The sequence below is a fragment of the Lepidochelys kempii genome, chromosome 5 (genome assembly GCF_965140285.1).
Source record: "Lepidochelys kempii isolate rLepKem1 chromosome 5, rLepKem1.hap1, whole genome shotgun sequence".
In the NCBI taxonomy this organism is placed as follows: Eukaryota; Metazoa; Chordata; order Testudines; family Cheloniidae; genus Lepidochelys; species Lepidochelys kempii.
The window spans coordinates 40,214,165-40,233,043 of NC_136384.1; the positions used below are offsets into that span (position 1 = coordinate 40,214,165).

The 18,879-nt window shown below is 38.9% G+C and overlaps 2 protein-coding genes across 4 annotated transcripts in view; both read left to right on the forward strand.

Annotated features, from left to right (window-relative positions):
* IPO11 (importin 11) overlaps window positions 1-18,879 on the forward strand; it is a 295,012-nt gene that overhangs the window by 255,383 nt on the left and 20,750 nt on the right. For 2 of the 3 annotated variants that reach the window (XM_073344033.2, XM_073344034.2), the window contains one exon: window positions 14,544-14,639. In XM_073344033.2, coding sequence (XP_073200134.1) covers window positions 14,544-14,639 — 96 coding nt within the window. Of the gene's footprint in view, window positions 1-1,081; window positions 1,167-14,543; window positions 14,640-18,879 lie in introns of those variants that run through there. The other variant, XM_073344035.2, reaches the window with a different exon arrangement.
* LRRC70 (leucine rich repeat containing 70) lies at window positions 1,093-3,024 on the forward strand. The gene has a single exon (XM_073344041.1). It carries the CDS (start codon window positions 1,093-1,095, stop codon window positions 3,016-3,018), a length of 1,926 nt encoding a protein of 641 aa, XP_073200142.1. The 3' UTR covers window positions 3,019-3,024.

The following is an 18,879-nucleotide window of genomic DNA, read 5'->3' on the forward strand; positions in this document are numbered from 1 at the left end:
GTTTGTGAAAATAACTTTTACGATTACGATGTGTGTTATCACAATAGATAAGTTTTACTCTGTAATATTTAAATCTACCTAGCCATCTGACATGCAACTCTTATTGTGCACCACCAGTTTTTAAAAAGTAAGCATGTATGAACTGTAACGGCTATGTACTACAACAAGTAAATTTATTTCTGGGTTTTCTAGAAATAAATAGCTGAGATTTCCTTTCCAACAATACTTTAGAAGCACAGATAAAATGACTTCCTGTCTCACTATTTCCTGTATCCATGGTAACCTCTTTTTAACCACTCACTGTGGAAGAGCCTATAGGAAGACTGTTTCCTGAGTGAACAGTTGCAAATCCTAGGGCAAAAAGTGAGTGCTCTGATAAACCGGAATGTTGCTAACAAAAGTCTTATAGCAAGTCTAAAAAGTAAACTTGTAAGTAAATCAAATGAACTGCCTCACAAGCCAACCGATAATATGAAGTTGTGGTTTGCGGTAAGACTTTTTTTTTTTTTTGTATATATTTTGACCTTAACTGGGCTCACTTGAAAGTAAAATTCAAAACGGGAATGAAAGGTTATGGATGAAAAGAAACTTGTTTCAATGTATAAAATAAGTCAGTAAGTATTTCTTTATGAATGCCAGTAAAGCTTTAAAACTAGGCATTTTCAAATATATAAAAATAAGGGAAAGAATTTGCAATGTGTTGAATTTACTGTAAACCATTGTTATGACAGAATTAGTTGCTTTTAAATCTTTGAAATGATAACTGATTAAATATATTTCAACTAGCTTGGCAAGCGTATTCATTTTACCATTCTTTTACTCTATTTTAGTGCCCTTCTAATATAGGGTAATTGCCTAAGAAGCAGTATAATCTTTATGATGTTTAACTATTTAGTGTCCAAAGAGAGAAGATGTAGAATACAGTATTTAAAAGTACTGTTTGTTCATTTATATGGCATATTGTCTGAGAATATTAAAAATATCACAAAGAGTTGCATCTGTTTTTTAAAATTATACGAATAGAATCTTAGAACTTTAAATGAGCAATATTTACAAATTTGATTTTTTTTATCTCTAATAGCTAAGTCAGAGATGACTGGAAAAGCCAAAGACAGGGATGTGTGTGGACTTCAAAGTTCTGTACCCTGCACACGAGTATTCCTCCATATCCTTAACTGTTTTCTTTTGTTGCTGCTCCAGAAAGAGGTACTTGGCTGTCCATCCATCTGCCAGCTCTGTACTGGGAAACAAGTTAACTGTCGTAACTTAGGTCTTTCAAGCATTCCAAAGAACTTTCCAAAAAGTACAGTACTTGTATACCTCAGTGGAAATAATATATCGCATGTAATTCCAAATGAATTAACAGGCCTTCAGAAGCTTGCTGTGCTCTATTTGGATAATTCCAGCATTTCATATGTGCATCCAAAGGCTTTTGTTGAACTTAGTGAACTGTGCTACTTACATCTAAATAATAATCACATAAAACGTTTGGATCCAGGAATATTTGAAGGGCTTTCAGATCTTCATTGTTTATACCTTCAGAATAATCAAATATCTTTTGTTCCTAGAGGATTATTTAGTGGTCTTATTTCAGTTCGATACTTAACACTTAAAAGAAATCGCCTCAGTATCCTTGGAAGTGGCACTTTCTTGGGAATGATTAGTCTTCAAACGCTTAACCTAGCCAACAATAAGATTTCACGGATATCAGATACAGCATTTCATCACCTTGGAAACCTTGTGTATTTGTACCTTGAAGGTAATAATTTAACACACGTGCCATCAAAGGCCATTGGAATACTTAAAAATCTAGAAAGACTTTTCTTGTCTCACAACCCTGTGGGGTCAATACATCCATTTGCATTTAAAGGACTTGTCAGGCTTGAATATCTGTCTTTGAAAAGTGCAAAAATAAAAAGTATTGTCATGAATGGATTTGCTGGATTAGATAACCTTAAAAAGTTAATTTTAAGCCATAATGATTTAGAACATGTAAATTCCAACACTTTTACTTTGTTGCATAATTTAATGTACCTGCAACTAGACAAGAATAAAATAGTTAGTATTGGTGATAATACATTTGAAAAAATGGGATCTTCTTTGAAGATTCTAAATCTAGCATATAATAACCTTACCTATTTGCAGCCGAAAGTGCTCAAGCCTTTGGTTTCACTAACTCATCTACAGGCAAATAACAACCCTTGGAACTGTAGCTGCACACTGCTTGAGCTACGTAATTGGCTAGCATCCTCGTCAATCTCTGTCAAAATCCATTGTCAAAATCCCTCAAGATTGCGTGGTAGACCTTTACATTATGTTAAATGGACCGAATTTACAAATTGTGCTATCACTACCACTAATCCAGAAACCTCCTGGAGTGTAGCATCTGTAGGTATCCATCATAGCACCACCACTTTAGTGATGGCATGGCATATGGTAACCAAATATGATACACTTGTACGTTTGGAAAACGCTGGAACTAAACATGTTACTTTCTGGGGAAGAGCTCCAACCACATCTGCCAGTCAATTTCTTTATGAAGAATATGCTGCTGGGAATCCATCAGAAGCAACAACAGTGTTATCAGTATTACCAGTGCAAACAGCTGCACAGATTGTGCCAGTTAACTTGACCATGGAACAGAAAAGTGTATTTCCTCCAGATGCTGCATCTGTATCCTTAAAAACATCTCTAATCTGTACACAGCAGATGGAGAAACTGAATCAGGCATTTGACATTTTATTAGCCTTTTTCATTTTGGCTTGTGCTGTGATCCTTTTTCTAATCTATAAAATCGTCCAGTTTAGACAGAAGCTGAAGATGCTGGGAGACTCAGTGGAAAAGGGAATAGAGTACTGCAGTTTTTATGAGGCTGGTAGATACAATGTAACTGACCCAGTTCAGTCCCTACCTCAAAATCCAGTGAGAAGTTCAGAATTGGACCAAATTAGGCTTATCAAACGAACAATGCCTGAAAGTCAGGCACAAGTCATCTTGTTTGAACATTCGGTATTGTAACTTACTCAGCTAGACTTTTGATGTTGAATCTATTATGGTTTGAAATGTCAAGAAATCAAGTGTATTAAATTCTCTTAAAAATAGTTGAAATTTCTCTGTTCAGTTAACTGATTGATGGCTTTGTAGAAAATGCTATAATTTGGAACTGATATCATGATTCTTACTCCAAATGTCACAAAATTTCTTAACTTTTAATAGCTATATGGTCATTTGAATCTTAAATCTGTGTCATGGACAAATCTCATTCTACTCTGTCCCCATATGAGGGAATCCTTCATTCATAACTCCTGTAGCTAAAAATGAGTGTTCACCCTGTGTGAGAAGCTAAAACTATGCTTTTAAAAGGTTTTGTTCTTTTCAAATATTTATTATTTTTAATAGAAGCAACATAAAATAGCTTGTAAATGAGTAAGCAAAACTGATGGTGATTGTTGTTGTCAGCATCATGAAACTGAAATATTTGTGTGAGAAAATGGTTCTCTTAGGAAGATAGTCTCTTAATATGTGACTAGTAATTCAAAATGACTATCTGAAATGGAGCAGAAAACAAAAGGGATGAGCATTCCTTTTCATTTAACTTGGATTAGGTTAAATCTTCTGAGAAACAGGCAAAATAAACTATACATTATTTGTATTTAAATACAAAATATACGTTGCTAATATTCGGAGTAATTGTTACAGTGTGTATAGTATGTATATTAAAACAATATATACAGTATAATTAATTATCCAAATTCTCTATCCAAAAATCATAGTTATCCGAATCCACAGTATGTCCCCCTATGTTAGTTAATAACATTTCCATTTATCCAAATGCCCAGTTATCCAAAAGTTTTGGCTGTCCCCCAGGCATAGGCAGCAGGTGGCTAAGACTAGAGGGTGCTCAGCCTCCCTAAATCTATCTCTGCCTCTGTGGTATAGTCACGAGTGGGTTGGGTGGGTCTTAGCACCCAGGCCCACCCAAATCTGAGCACCAGCCACAGTTCTTAAAGTGATGGCAGTTATGGAGGGGTCTCAGCCCTAGATTTTTTATTTTATTTTTTTAAGATTGAGCCAGGTTGCCAAGGGGCATAGTCTTCTAGTAGAAATGCTGCCACCTCATATCATTCTACACATCTCTGCTTCCTGATCAACACAGGCTCTGATTGTTTGGAAGCTGAAAGCCAATCAAGTTTTGTCCAGGGTGCCCACCCAGCAATGGATGAGGGCAGGGCCTCCAGCAATAGGAAAGGAGGTAACCTAAGCTGGGTGGCATTGGCTAGAGATGGAGCTTGTATTGATGGGGAATGGAACAAAGCCTGGGACTGGCAGCACGAGCCTGTTTACCAGGTCTCAAGACCACTCCTTGGTGCAACCACTTCTCTCACACTCATGCAAAAGAGGGACTCTGCCCCTTAGTACCTAGCTCTGGTTACTCCTTTCCCATGGGCTCCCATCTCCCATAGCTAATCTGATTGTAGCCAACATCTGCCACCCACCCAGGGCCATGGATGGGTTGAGGCACGCTTCAGCCAATGGGGAAGCAGTAACCAGAGCTGTATAGTGGAATGGTAGAACCACTACCCTGTTGTCATAACGGAGCGGTGGCCAGGCCATGTTTGAGTGGCATTGTGACCTGGCACGCAGGGTCTTACCACTTCCTGCCTCTTCTCTGCTCCCACATGGACACAAGCTGCACCCACATAAGCTTACGTGTGGCTATGCCCGTGGTCATCCTCCCCTTCCCCCTGCGCCCCAAATATATCACCATCCTCCCAGGCCATGTGAATAAACAGAAGTGAACTGTATATTCTTTGTTCATGTATGTATATATCTTCTCTCTGCATATCACACTAACTGGAAAATAGGGTATATAGAGAAATAAATTTTCCTGTACGTTGAAAAAAGGACTTCATAATATCCAGCATCAGAGGCCTAGATAATTATTGCTTAGTAGGAGGTATTTTTTCATCCCAAGGTTAATATTTTTTTCCTATAAACTTGTAAATGCCAGTTTATGTATCATACATCATCCCATTTAAGATTTTTTTAATTAAAAGTGCCGTATTATTAGATAGCCTTGGCTGAGTGGTCCGTTTTGAATCACAAGGTGAAATGACTTTGTCTCAGCCAGTACCAGAGATCTAACTCTTAAGATCAGGATTCATCTTGAATAAATGTAAATTAGTTTTTAATTCGTACCTTGCATCTGTTTTAGCTATTTATTTTTACTCAGCATATTGTTTGATTATGTCTGCTGGTAGCCTGGGGTGTGTTTTAAACTGTTTTAATTTTCTTTTATTTTGGGGCTATATTTATTTGATGTTTTCTTCCCCAAACAATGTGAATGATAGCACTAAAAAAGGTAGGTATAAAAGTTTCACAACTACTAATTTAGGGTCAGATTTTCAGCCAACCCTAAACTGGGTCTCCATTTTTGTAAGTGCAGTTTTGCATCCATAGGTATGTGCCCAGAAATGTAGATCATTTATGTATCGAAGCAACCAAATCTACAAGCACAATATTTGTGCCTATAGTTTTGCGCCAGTAAAAATGGAGACCAGTGTTTGAAAATGTGTTCCCAAATGTGAAATGAATTCATGTTGTTCAACTATAGAGCCAGATCCTTTATTTTCAGAGTACCAGCCGTGTTAGTCTGTATTCTCAAAAAGAAAAGGAGTACTTGTGGCACCTTAGAGACTAACAAATTTATTAGAGCATAAGCTTTTGTGAGCTTGCATTCGATGAAGTGAGCTGTAGCTCACGAAAGCTTATGCTCAAATAAATTTGTTAGTCTCTAAGGTGCCACAAGTACTCCTTTTCTTTTTAAGATCCTTTAGTGTTGCACATCCCTTTTTCATCATGCTGCCAGTAGATTCTGGTCAGTCTGCCATGGGACGATCACCACAAAGTGCAAAGGGCATCCTCTAAAGCAGTGTTTTTCAGAGTTCGGGTCGCGACTCAGTACTGGGTCGTGGCATGTAAGGCACTGGGTCACCTTGCTCAGCACCCAGGGACCTGAGTGGTTCTGGTGAGCACCGCCGACCGGGATGTTAAAAGTGCCGTCGGCAGTGTTGCCCAGCTAAGGCAGGCTAGTGCCTACCTGTTCCGACATCGCGCCGCTCCCCAGAAGCGGCCAGCAGGGGGTCTGGCTTCGCGCGCTGCCGCGCCCCAAGCACTGGCTCTGCACTCCCAGCCAATGGGAGCTGGCAGGGACGGTGCTGTGGGCGAGAGCTGTGCGGAGCCACTTTTGCATGTCTCTGCTTAGGAGCCAGACCTGCTGCTGGCTGTTTCTGGGGCACAGCACAGTCTGCGGTGCCAGGACAGGCAGGAAGCCTGCCTCTGCATCCTGACTGTGCCGCTGACCAGGAGCCACCAGAGGTAAGTCCACACCCCAACCCCACGCCCCTGCCCCAGCCCTGAGCCCTCTCCACCCCCCCAAACCTGGAACCCCTTCCTGCAGCCCCAACCCCTCATCCCCAGCCCCACCCCAGAGCCTGCACCCCCAGCCCAAAGCCCTGACTCCCTCCTGCACCTCAACCCCTTGCCCCAGCCTTGAGATCCCCCCAAACCCAGAGCCCCTCCTGCACCTCAAACCCCTCAACCCCAGGTCCATTGGGTCGCAGGCATCAAAAATTTTCTTCAACCGGGTCCCCAGAAAAAAAGTTTGAAAACCACTGCTATAAAGGCATAGAACCACCAAAGGGCTCCTGTATCATCCCACTTTCCTGCTGGCAGCATAGGGCACATGTCTGAGATTCCTCTATGTTAGATTGATCCCCAGCTGCAGTTTCAGCTTCTCAGGTTACTCTAAGCTGCTATTGAGGACTGCTCCTGTTCACAACAGCCCCAGTGCAAAAACAAGCTTTCCACTACCTTCAAACCTGTGCTCTCAACCTACGCTGCACTATATACTCATTGCTATAGCTGAGTGTCTGACCCATGATTTCTTTGTATTAAATGTGGTGCAGCATCAGCATCCTTTAATGAGACTTCTCTATTTTAGGTCATCTATTTTAAGTTTAAAAATGAATCACTGATATGCTACTAAGGCAACAGCTACTATGGGTCACATGACCTTGTTTCAACCAATTGGCTTATTTGGCATTAGAAGGATACTTTTACAACTCTGTGTGCTATAGAGATGTTAAGCATAATATGCACATGTATTTAGAGAGGAGGAAAGCATGGAAAATGCTTACTGCCTTGGATTCAGATTTAAAATGAGATTTATATATCATGGTCATTGAAGCTGAAACAGAGCTATCTAACATCTTAGCTTTCTTCTTGCCCCATTGTGCTTATTGTCGCATTCTGGTTCTTATATAGAATTCACTGATCTGGTGGTGGTAGGTTTTCTTGTGGGGTTGGTAACAATTACAGAATATGAAATGAGTGGATTTTTTAAAAAATTTCCGTCTTCCTAAACAGTCTGTAACATTTTATATGTCTGTACTTAATAGTAAAGGATCAATATAATGTCCTAGGTTAGAGAAATTCATGTGGCTTTTCTTATAACAGAAGGGATCATATGGACCATGCTTTTCAGTTTTTATACATTTGTTCCTTAGATCAGGGGTTCCCACTGTTTCAGAGTATAGGTTACATTTTAATACAGCAACCCCTGAAAATCAGACTGCCCTCTCATTTTTGATTGCGTAACATTCCTGAGGCAGCTACAGCCATTGCTTACATGCACAAGTGATATTAGGTAATTATTTAATGTAATTTTAGGCTGTTTCTCTATGTGATTTATTAGTTGGAAATGAGGAGAAACCAGTTCCATGTGACCAACAAGTGCTTTGTGGACCATAAGCATTCCACTGACCACAGTTAGTGAAATTCTTCATTACATTTTCTTAAAGATACTACAAAGATGGTGTTGATATGGAAGCAGTTTTGAGAAAAAAATTCCATTGTCAAATGAAAAATACCATTGGTCTGATTTTTCGAAGTGCTGAGCACCCAAAAATCCTGCCAATGTTGATATGAGGTTTGGAATCAGGCTGGGGGTGGGGGTGGGTGTATTTTTTTATTAAAGGAAGCATGCATTAATTTTCCAATATTCACATTTAATATTTTTTAATTCAAATGCTATTTTAGTAAATGAAAAGAATTATATTCATTGTGGTGTATTTCTGGAGTTATTCCCATCCTCCTAGCCCATGGAGAAAAAGAGTGATGTTTTAATCTACCCTTGCCACCTCTGCTACCCTTGGCCAATAGGGAAGTAATCTGAATGTTCTTCCCCATTGACTTATCAGTTCCTACATCGATCCTCTGGGCCGTTGTGGAAGAGCACTGAAGATTTCACCTCTGTACTTTTCCTCCTGATCTTCAAGAAAGGGAAGCAAAGATTCCAGTTTCCCAATCCATCTCGTCCCTCTCCCTCCTCCTTCCCCCCTCCCCCCCACCAAGGTGGTGATCTGACAACTCCCTTTCTGACAGACTAACAGGATATACACTTTAGGGGCAGGGGCAATGTGGTTGAGTACCCACTTTTTGATTCTTCGGGGTATGTGTTTTATTAAAACGATGGTGGCAGAATTTTGTCTACAGTAGTTTGGTATGTTGTTGATATGGTGAAGCTGAATTTTTGCACAAACTTATTAGAATAATAAAAAATTGTGAATAGCTTGGTTGGTGGAGTAGAGAAAGGGCAAACATTTATAATATTTTCCCTGGAACCCACACCATTTGGATGCTACATCTCACTTCCATTTTTATTCTGAGAAAGTAAATATATGTTAAAACAAGAGCTGTAAACCTAAACATGTCACAAGTACACATACTACATCCTGGTGTAATTTTAATTATAGCATAAATTTTTACTTGCAGACAGGCCCTTCCACCAATTAAAATAGTGTTTATGGAGCGTTGGAGCTGGGTCCTACAGTCCTTACTAACAGGAGATATAAACCAGCAGTGCTGGATCCTAAGTCTTTTTCACAGGATTCCAGAGAAAAGTTGTGCTCTGAATAATGAGGGAAATGCGATTATCATGAAAGCACCACCGGCTAGTAATAAAAGTATTTTTATTGGCTGAAATAGAACTATATGGAATAAGAGGAGAAGGGTCTGGCCTAGATGCTTACTTTTTTCTGTATTAAAATCCTACTATAGACAATATTAATTGTTTAATTTTGAAAGAAAAGTTCATTTAAACCAGGGGTGAGCAAACTTTTTGGCCCGAGGGCCACATTGGCGTGGGGAAATTGCATGCAGGGCCATAAATGTAGGGCTGGGGCAGGGGGTGCGGTGTTCAGGAAGGGGCTCAGGGCAAGGGGTTGGGGCAGAGGAGGGGGGTGGGATGTACGAGGGGGCTCAGGGAAGGGGGTTGGGGTGCAGGAGAGGTGAAGGCAGAATGCGGCGGGGGCTCAGGGCAGGAGGTTGGGGTGCAGGTGGGGTGTGGCAGGGGGCTCAAGGCAGGGGGTTTGGGTGCAGGAGGGAGTGCGGGGTGCAGCAGGGGGCTCGGGGTTGGGTTGCAGGAGGGGTTCAGGGTGCGGTCTCCGGCCCAGCACTGCTTACCTGGAGCAGCTCCAGGGTGGCAGCAGCACGCAGCAGGTCCAGGGAAGGCTCTCTGCCTGCCTGCCCGCGCTGGCCTCGGCCCCACACCACTCTGGGAAGCAGCCAGCACCACGTCACTGTGGCCCCTGGGGGACGGTGGGCCGAGGTCTCCACAAGCTGCCCTTGCCTGTGGGTACCTCCCCTGAAGCTCCCATTGACCACAGTTCCCCATTCCTGCGCAGAGCCCTCTTCCCCCCTCCCCCAGGGCCGCAGGGACGTGGTGCCAGCCATTTCCCGGAACGGCACAGAGGTGGCAAGCCCACGGGCTGGATCCAAAGCCCTGAGGGGCCGGATCCAGCCTGCAGGCCGTAGTTTGCCCACCCCTCATTTAAACACAGTGTCCCTAGTGCTGTCTTGAATCGGCCTTCCACTTTGATTTGCCAGTACCTTTCTAGGAACAGACACTGGCTAATTTTGGAAATCCTTTATTTTGTTACATTGATTTGCAGGAGGTTTACTTGAGAATAAGTGAGAGTAAGACATAACACATTTTATATTGCCCTTGATCTTTAATGTAGGTTTGTTTTTAGACAATGGTAACCATGCATAGACTTGTTTTTTTTTCAATATGTGTCTTGTATTCTAAAAAAATTGAACTGTTTAATTATTTGATATTTGGTAAGGGTTTTGGCATAGTTGGAAAAAGAAACTTTGTTCCTTTTGTTCCATGGCTGAAAAGTCACACACATCTTTACTGAGCACTATAATTTTTACCCACTTTTGGCAAGTGTTCTGCATTTCCTGACTCTCAACTTTGCAATAGTCTACATTTTTTAATCTTTTTACCAGATCCTGCAAGCACAAAGAATAAAAATGATAATTTCTCTTATATATAAATGTAATAGAAAGATCCTTTCTCCGCTCCCAGATAAGAGGAAGAAAACGATGATGAAACAAATTTATAATCCAGATTCCTCCCTTTCAGAATGTTCCAACCAAACAATGTTACCACAAAGCTCTATACCACTCCTTGCTTCTTGCTTCCACCCTAGCTCCAGATGACAGGATCTCAGGTTCCCAATGGTCAATCTTCTCTGATATGTTTTGGAGAATCACAGATCCTTTGAAGCTTAGGTGTTCAGGTGGGCCTTCCTATGAGCTTTTGCCACCAATTTTGTAAACACTGAAACCCCCCAAAAATGTGAATAAGAGAGCTGCCCAATGTAGTTTGCACTCTGGCCACTTAAGATAATCCATTCAAGAGACTCCTGATCAAGTGGATTACAGTTGGCCATTGCCTGTCCTGCAGAACTGTACTTTCCATAGACCAGCCCTTGTTGATATATAGATACCAAAACCCCAACAATGGTCCCAGAATCATGCATCTTGAGAGCAGTAGAAAATATATGCCAGATGGCTTGTGCTTTTGATTGAGCGTCATATGCTCAAAGGGTATAGTCTACACCTCCAGAATCCCAGAGCTATTCAAATGCAGGAACTCGTTGAAACCAGCCCTGTATGTTCTTTGCATGCTTGGGCCATGTGCCATATCTGCTATACTGTGTCCTGCTTGTGTCCCCTTGTTGCATCCTTTTGTGTACAATTAGACTATTCTACGCTTCATACTGAAGCATTTGATAACTGATGTGGATTTTTGGTGTTAGATGTTTTAACACCAAGTTACAAGTTCATTTCCTAGAGGACATGTTCTAGACTTGAGTGAAAGATGGGACAAAAGCTTTTGATGTCGGGATGGTTATTTAATCATAGATTAAATAAAGTAATATCAAAGTAGGTTTTTAAAAACTTTTCACGTATTCACTATAAAACTTCAGAAACAAAGACATGAAACATCCTAGTGCTAGATGCAGTGTGTCTATTTTTCCTAGGTATGTAGTATATTTTCTTCCTTTTTTGGATGAAAAGAGAACATATTCAAATAACTATAAGTAATCTGAAAGCTGCATTTTATCATCTTTTATAAGCAATTCTCATCCTAAATATGAAAGTAAAATGAGAACCTGACAAGAATTAAAAAGTAGAACTTCAATTAAAAAAAAACAATTTTAGATTATTTTTACCACCACTTAAATACAGTTTTACTTTATAAAATAGAATATTTAGAAGATAGAACTGAGGTAAGCCAACTGCAATATACCTGGGCATGAAGCATTCAACAGTTAGGAAACTCCAGCTAGTATAAAACACTGGGGTAAGTCTCCTCAGCAACAGAGGCTACCGCAAACACATCACACCTGTCCTCCGCTCTATACACTGACTTCCCATGGAATTTCGAATCAAGTTCAAGGTCTTCATACTATCTTAAAGGTGCTCAATGGCTGAGGCCCAGATTATCTAAAAGATCCACCCCAGTTTGAAGATAAAGTCCAAGGCTGTGAACTTTGCTCTTCTGGCACAGTGGAACTTTCTACAATAATGATAGCCCTTTCTTGGGAACTGGCCCAAGACAAAAGAATGAACTCCCACAAGAACTAATAACCATCACAAACCTCACTACTTTCCACTCTAAGAGCAAGTCATATTTCTTTGGCCTTTCCTTTTCTCATATAAACATATAGCTCTGTGTGTATGTGTGTGTAAATATATATTTTTTAAATCCAAAGTAAAACATTCCACTGCACACAATCTTCCCCTGCGGAGGAGATGACAGAACAAACGAGCAACAGATGTTCGTCACATTGCTTAATGCATTACTGGAGGGTACTCAGATATTATGGTTAAAGGTGCGGTATAAGAACCTGTATAGAACAGAATAGTATATATGTAGGCCATGTGCTGTTAAAGTGGCTTGTTAAGAGGTTGGATGCTCCAGCAGAGTCGATAGGAGCATTCTAGTGCCTTCATGAGACTAAGCAAGCACTGCAGTATCTGTATCAGACAAAAATGTTTCATAAAGTATTACGTGCTTCCAATATCGCCCTTCCCAAAATATCGCCCTTCCCAAAGTTATGAGGCCAGTTCAACAAATCCATTTGCAAGCTATGAAAGGATGAAATGGGCCTTAAAATAGAACAAGAGAGTCACTACCATCAACCTGTCACAATGAAGTATAAAAGACTGTTTTATAGCTGTCTTCAAAGCTAGGTACAAGGTCTTGTTTCCCTTAGCTGTTTCATTCAAACTAAAACTTTGAAAAATTAAACTTTTAGTAGAGGGCTCTTCAATCTAGCAGACAAAGGCATAAAAAGATACAATGACTGGAAGCTGAAGCTAGATAAATTCAGGCTAGATTTAAGGCACAGTTTTTTAAGAGTGATGATAATTAACTATCAGGATGTTGTGGATTCTCAATCACTTAAAGTCTTTAAATCAGAATTGGATGATGCTCTAAAAGATGTGCTGGGTGAAATTCTGTGCCCTGTGTTACACAGTAAGTCAAAACAAGATCATATTGGTCCTTACTGGCCTTGATGTAAAAACAGGCTATTGCTGGTAAGGGTATTCATTCATTCATTCAAATCCAAGATTTTTCTTGAATTTCATTTCTCACATGACTGTTGAATTAAAAAATTAAATTTAAGTAATTTTGTTATTCAAGAAGGAAAGCATTTTTGGGGTAGCCACAATTTGTTCTTATATACAAGTATTATATACAGTATTTTAGTACAAAGCCATCTTTCATAAAGACAATGTTGATATGCTCCTGCTGTAATAGCAAATTTTAGAAGTTGTTTAAGAAAAATTGTTCTCCTTAACCTCTGAGGATAGGACAAGAAGCAATGGGCTTAAATTGCAGCAAGGATGGTTTAGGTTGGGCATAAAGAAAAATTTCCTGTCAGGGTGGTTAAGCACTGGAATAAATTGCCCAGGGAGGTTGTGGAATCTCTGTCATTGAAGATTTCAAGAGTAGGTTAGACAAACATCTATCAGGTATGGTCTAGGTAATACTTAGTCCTGCCTTGAGTGCAGTGGACTGCACTAGAAGACCTCTCAAGGTCCCTTCCAGGTGTACAATTCTGTGAAATATATTATTGCTATTAGAAATCATGCTTCTTAGAATCAGTCCCAGTATCACTCTTTCTCCCATATTTTTAATCTTCCTTAGGATTACATAGTCTTTTTTTAAAAGAGCAAAATACATTCTCCCTCCTCCTTGTAACAACCTTTTATGTACTGGAAACTGTTACCATGTCACACCGCTCAGTCTTCTCGTCTTCAGACTAAACAAACCCAATTTTTTCAATCTTCCTCACAGGTCATGTTTTCTAAACCTTTAATAATTTTTGTTGCTCTTCTCTGGACTTTTTCCAATTTGTCCACATCTTTTCTGAAATGTGGTGCCTAGAACTCTAGTTGAAGCCTAATCAGCGTGGAGTAGAGCAGAAGAATTACTTCTTGTGTCTTATTTACAACACTCCTGCTAATACATCCCAGATTGATGTTCTCTTTTTTTGCAACAGTGTTTCACTATTGACTTATATTTAGCTCGTGATCCACTATGACCCCCAGCTCCCTTTCCAGAGTACTCCTTCCTAGGCAATCAATTCCCATTTTCTATGTGTGCAACTGATTATTCTTTCCTAAGTGGAGTACTTTGCATTTGTTCTTACTGAATTTCGTCCTATTTACTTCAGACCATTTCTCCAGTTTGTGCACATCATTTTGAGTTTTAATCCTATCCTCCAAATTTAAAGATGAATTGCACTCATATAGTAATGATAAATGTTTTCCCCTTATTTAAGATACTTCAATTTTTGTCCAGTTTTGTAACTGTCTACAAAGTTGTATGGTATAAGTTATTGGTAGACGTATAGTGCAGTCTCATTCTTCTAAAGGGAAAAAAAAAAAACTCTACATTTCTAGTTATTTACCTCTTAGATACTTTTGGTCACTTGTTTTGCCAGTTGCTTCTTAGCTGTTTGTGTAATTTATTTTAAAAGTTTTGAAAAGCTACTTGACAATGTGTTCAGCTGAGCATTAAATAATGAAAACGTTGTAATATAGGTGTGCCCTATGCTTATCAAGCAAATTTCCTGTTTAGCTAGTCCAGCTAAAACATTTTCCTGTTTTTTTTCCAGTGTTATCCAAGATAAATTCTGTGGCATCATTAACATTTCTGTGGAAGGGCTGCATGATGTTATGACTGAAGATCCTGAAACAAGAACATACAAAGAGTAAGTGGAAAATCTAATTAACCCATGTGTGCTGAATAGTACTAGCAGTTTAAGATTTGTGCTCTCGCTCTCCCTCTCCCTGGAAAAACTGCTTTGGGGAGTTGAGACAGTTGCATGTTCTGAAGAAGTCTGTTTTCACAATAGTAGATTTTTTTTGTATGGGGTTTCATGGGAGTATTGAAGCATGAGAAAAGTTTTGTAATTTTGTAACAAGCTTGAAGTGGGAGTAGACTAAATTAGACTTTGGCTAATAAATTCACCTACCACATGGTTTTACAAATTGTGCGTGTTCTTGCGTGTGCGCGCTCCGATTTGTAAGATATTGTGGTAGGTAAATGTATGAGGCAATGCCTAATTTGTAAGGCTGTCGATTAATCGCAGTTAACTCACGCGATTAACTCAAAAAATTGTAATTAAAAAAATAGTGATTAATCACAGTTTTAATTTCACTGTTAAACAGTAGAATACTAATTTAAATGTATTAAATATTTTGGACATTTTTCTACATTTTTATATATTGTATTCTGTGTTGTAACTGAAATCAAAGTGTATATTATTTTTTATTACAAATATTTGCACTGTAAAAATTATAAAAGAAATAGCATTTTTCAATTCACATCATACAAGTACTGTAGATTTTTTTCGGTTACCTAAATGCGCTCAAAAACAAAACAATGTAAAACTTCAGAGCCTACAGGTCCACTAAGTCCTCCTACTTATTCCGCCAATCACTAAGACAAACAAGTTTGTTTACATTTAGAGGAGATAATGCTGCCCTCTTATTTACAATGTCACCAGAAAGTGAGAACAGGCATTTGCATGGCACTTTTGTAGCCGGCATTGCAAGGTATTTACATGCCAGATATGCTAAACATTCATATGCCCCTTCATACACAGGCCACCTTTCCAGAGGACAATATTTAAATAAATGGTATTCTATTATTGTTTAACAGTGCGATTAATCACAGTTAATTTTTTTAAGCGCTTGACAGCTTTATTAACTTGATCTCTTTATTGCATGGCTTTTCATGAGCATGTGTACACTTACACCCCTATGTATATATTAAAGAGCATTTGTTTTATAAATTATATGTACTTCATTCAGTGTTTCTCCTAAGGTGGTACACCTCTACCCTGATATAACGCTGTCCTCAGGAGCCAAAAAATCTTACCATATTATAGGTGAAACTGCGTTATATTGAACTTGCTTTGATCCACTGAAGCATTCCCCTCCCCCCCCCTCCCCGAGCGCTGCTTTACCGCGTTCTATCTGAATTCGTGTTATATCAGGTCGCATTATATCAGGGTAGAGGTGTATCAATAAAAGCATAAGTTTTTCAGGCTTGTTCCCAAAGCAACAAAGCTTGCCTGTTGAGACTAAATTGTATAAAATGGAAATAAAATGACCTTGATTTATTGCTTAAAATGAACCATGTGTTTTTGCAAGATATTCTGTTTCTAGTGTTTGGGGAGAAAATCAAGACTGGATGAAATCTGGTACCCAACTTACAGCACTGGAGAGACTGGGAGCCCATTCTACAAGAGTAACCCTTCCTCCACAGCTTGTCTACGTAATAGTATCTGCATCTTAGATGTAAAAGTCTTTATTTAAAAGATCCTCATCCCTCTTCATGAGAATTACTGTGTGCTAATCTTCTGCAAGGCATATCTGATGATGCAGTTTCTTGAGAGAGAAAGGAACGTTATTAATCAGTAACTGGAGCTCCCAAAATATATTGTTGCTGCAGATCCACATTTATCCATCCTCCTTCCTTGCTCCTTGGGAGTACTGCAGCTACTTTAGACGAAGTAGAGAAATGAATACTTATGTGACGAGGCCTGGTTCTTGGGTCCACAGATGGAAATCCCCCTCCCCCCCATGTTTAAAATATGTTAGAATGGTTGTGAAATTGCAAGGCCAGTGTGTCTCTGCAGAGGTTATATATTCTGAGAAGTCTAGTCATTGGTAAGAAATTCTCCTTCTACAGAGGTCATAAGCACTGTGACTCAGGTGTTTTCGGACTTACAAAGGATTCCTTAACAACCTTAGAAGTACTTCTAAGTCACAATGTATTTATGGTCAGGTAGAGCCTTTGTAATTCTGAATGTGCTGCTCTGCCTAAATGCATTAAAACAACGTAAATTACAGAGGTATTTCGGAGTGTAAAAAAACAAATGTAGGTACTGCTTTCACACATCCAATTCCTTTATGCCTTAATCCTCCTTAAACATTTACAATGAAATATAAAAATAAATAAAATAAAATGAACAATCGTGAAGAGTAAACCTTTTTGTTAATGGAAAAAACAAAGACTAGCAATAACACATCAATATAAGCCGCCATCATATTTTATTCCCCAAGCAGAGACCATATCAGCTACAAGAGAGAGAAAGCAGGATTTTGCATATAAATATCTTTCTATTGATAACACTCACACATATGTATGAAGGGGAAAAATCTGTTCTCTAATGCTATGGTTCTAAGGATATCAAAATACAATGTATTCTAGAAAGCAAGAGTGTCGTCATTGAGATTTTCTCCAGCATGTTTATCTTCTGTCAAGTTAGAGGATGTTTTAGCTGAAAAATAATTTGAATTCAGTTTACAACTTTATATTGCAAAAAACCAGTGTTGTTCAAGCTCATAAATAATATACACTGTTCCTCTGTTTAATTTGGCAGCAACAGGGATATTAAACAGGAAGAAGTTAAATTCCGCTATATATTTTAACCCCCTGCTAAAAAAATTAAAAAGTGTTCCCTTTGAACTACATCAAACACATCCCTACAAGAAAAAACAGAACTTTAAAACTCAGAGATAACACATAATTTCTTTATCTCATCAGCTCCAAAATTCAGTGTCAATCTGACAAAAAAACAGATATCACAATGAAAGCAGAGTGTGATGTCATAGCTGACATTGGTTCAAAATATGGATTATCCATTGTCAACAGATCCCTCTTGTACCTGTGAAGAGAGCATGGAGCTTAAGCTTTATAATGCAGGAATCAAAAAGGTCTTACTATAGGAGAGGAGCGTTCCTTTAATTTCAAGCATCTCTTAGATATAATTTAAACACATTGAGGGGTTTGTTAATTAAGTAACTGTCAGTATGGAAGAGAAATGTACAAAATATAAATTGATTGAATATTTTGTTTTTCCAGTGCAACACAGCATATCTGAACACCACATCAAACCAGTAATCTGTGTAGCCTGATATCCTGTCGCTGATAATGACCAATGCAACATACTTCAGAGGAAGGTTGCAATAAACTCCATAGTAGATAAATAAGGATAAACTGCCTGATAGGGGACAATTCTTTCTAATCGCTTTGTTTGTATGTTTTAATTGGTTTATGCCCTAAAGCAGGAGGTCTTTATATCTGGTACAAAAAGTTTTTTTACCCTATGTATGTAACTGTGGATGTTCCCATTTTTCATCCAAGTGTGTAATCCTTGTGACAATGAGTTGTACAGGTTAAGTATGTGCTGTGTAAAAAGAGTATTTTCCTTTGTCAGATTTTATATATTACTTTTAAATTTCATGGAATATTCTTTGTTCCACTCTGCTTCTCGGAGATTCATTGTCCTAAATTAAAGTCTCAGTTTGTTCATATAAAGAAGCAAGTTTACTTGCTGTACTGGTTTGTGTAAGTCACCTAAACTCCGTGCTGAGGTATGAATCAAATCCAATTTCTGTTCTACTGATTCATGTGTCATTATCAGAGCAAGTTTTTGTGTGGTTAGAACTTAGTAACATTTTCTGCCTCTTCATTTTGTGTAACTTCGGAAAGTATTATTTCAGCTGTAAGTTGCAAAGTCTGATTTTGTTAACTGCCAGATGGTCCATAATACTACCACCTCCTTACCATAGGCTTTTGCAAAGAGCTCTGTGGATCTGGTTATTTTATGGTTGGTAGTTTGTTACTGGTTAAGAATCTCTCTGTAATTGCCTTTCCCGGTGTTCATTTAGACACTAAAGGAACTGGGATAGGGTTGTATTAATGTTTTGTCAAGGGCAGTTTTTGTTTTTGTTCCCCCCTTCCCGGAGACAGTTTATTTACTATCCCCAGTGAAAAAATACTCAAAAATCTTAGACTTCAATTATAATGCAGCCTGGAACCTTCATTGGCAACTTGGGTTTACACTACAATGGTGCAGACTCCATGGCTTATCTTAAACATAAAACAAGGGAAACCCTTGGGTTCTGTGGTTGCTATTCAAACACAAACTTCTCTTT

Coding starts and splice junctions, on each gene's coding strand:
- LRRC70 (XM_073344041.1), top strand. CDS start 1,093: ATGACTGGAAAAGCCAAAGACAGGGATGTGTGTGGACTTCAAAGTTCT.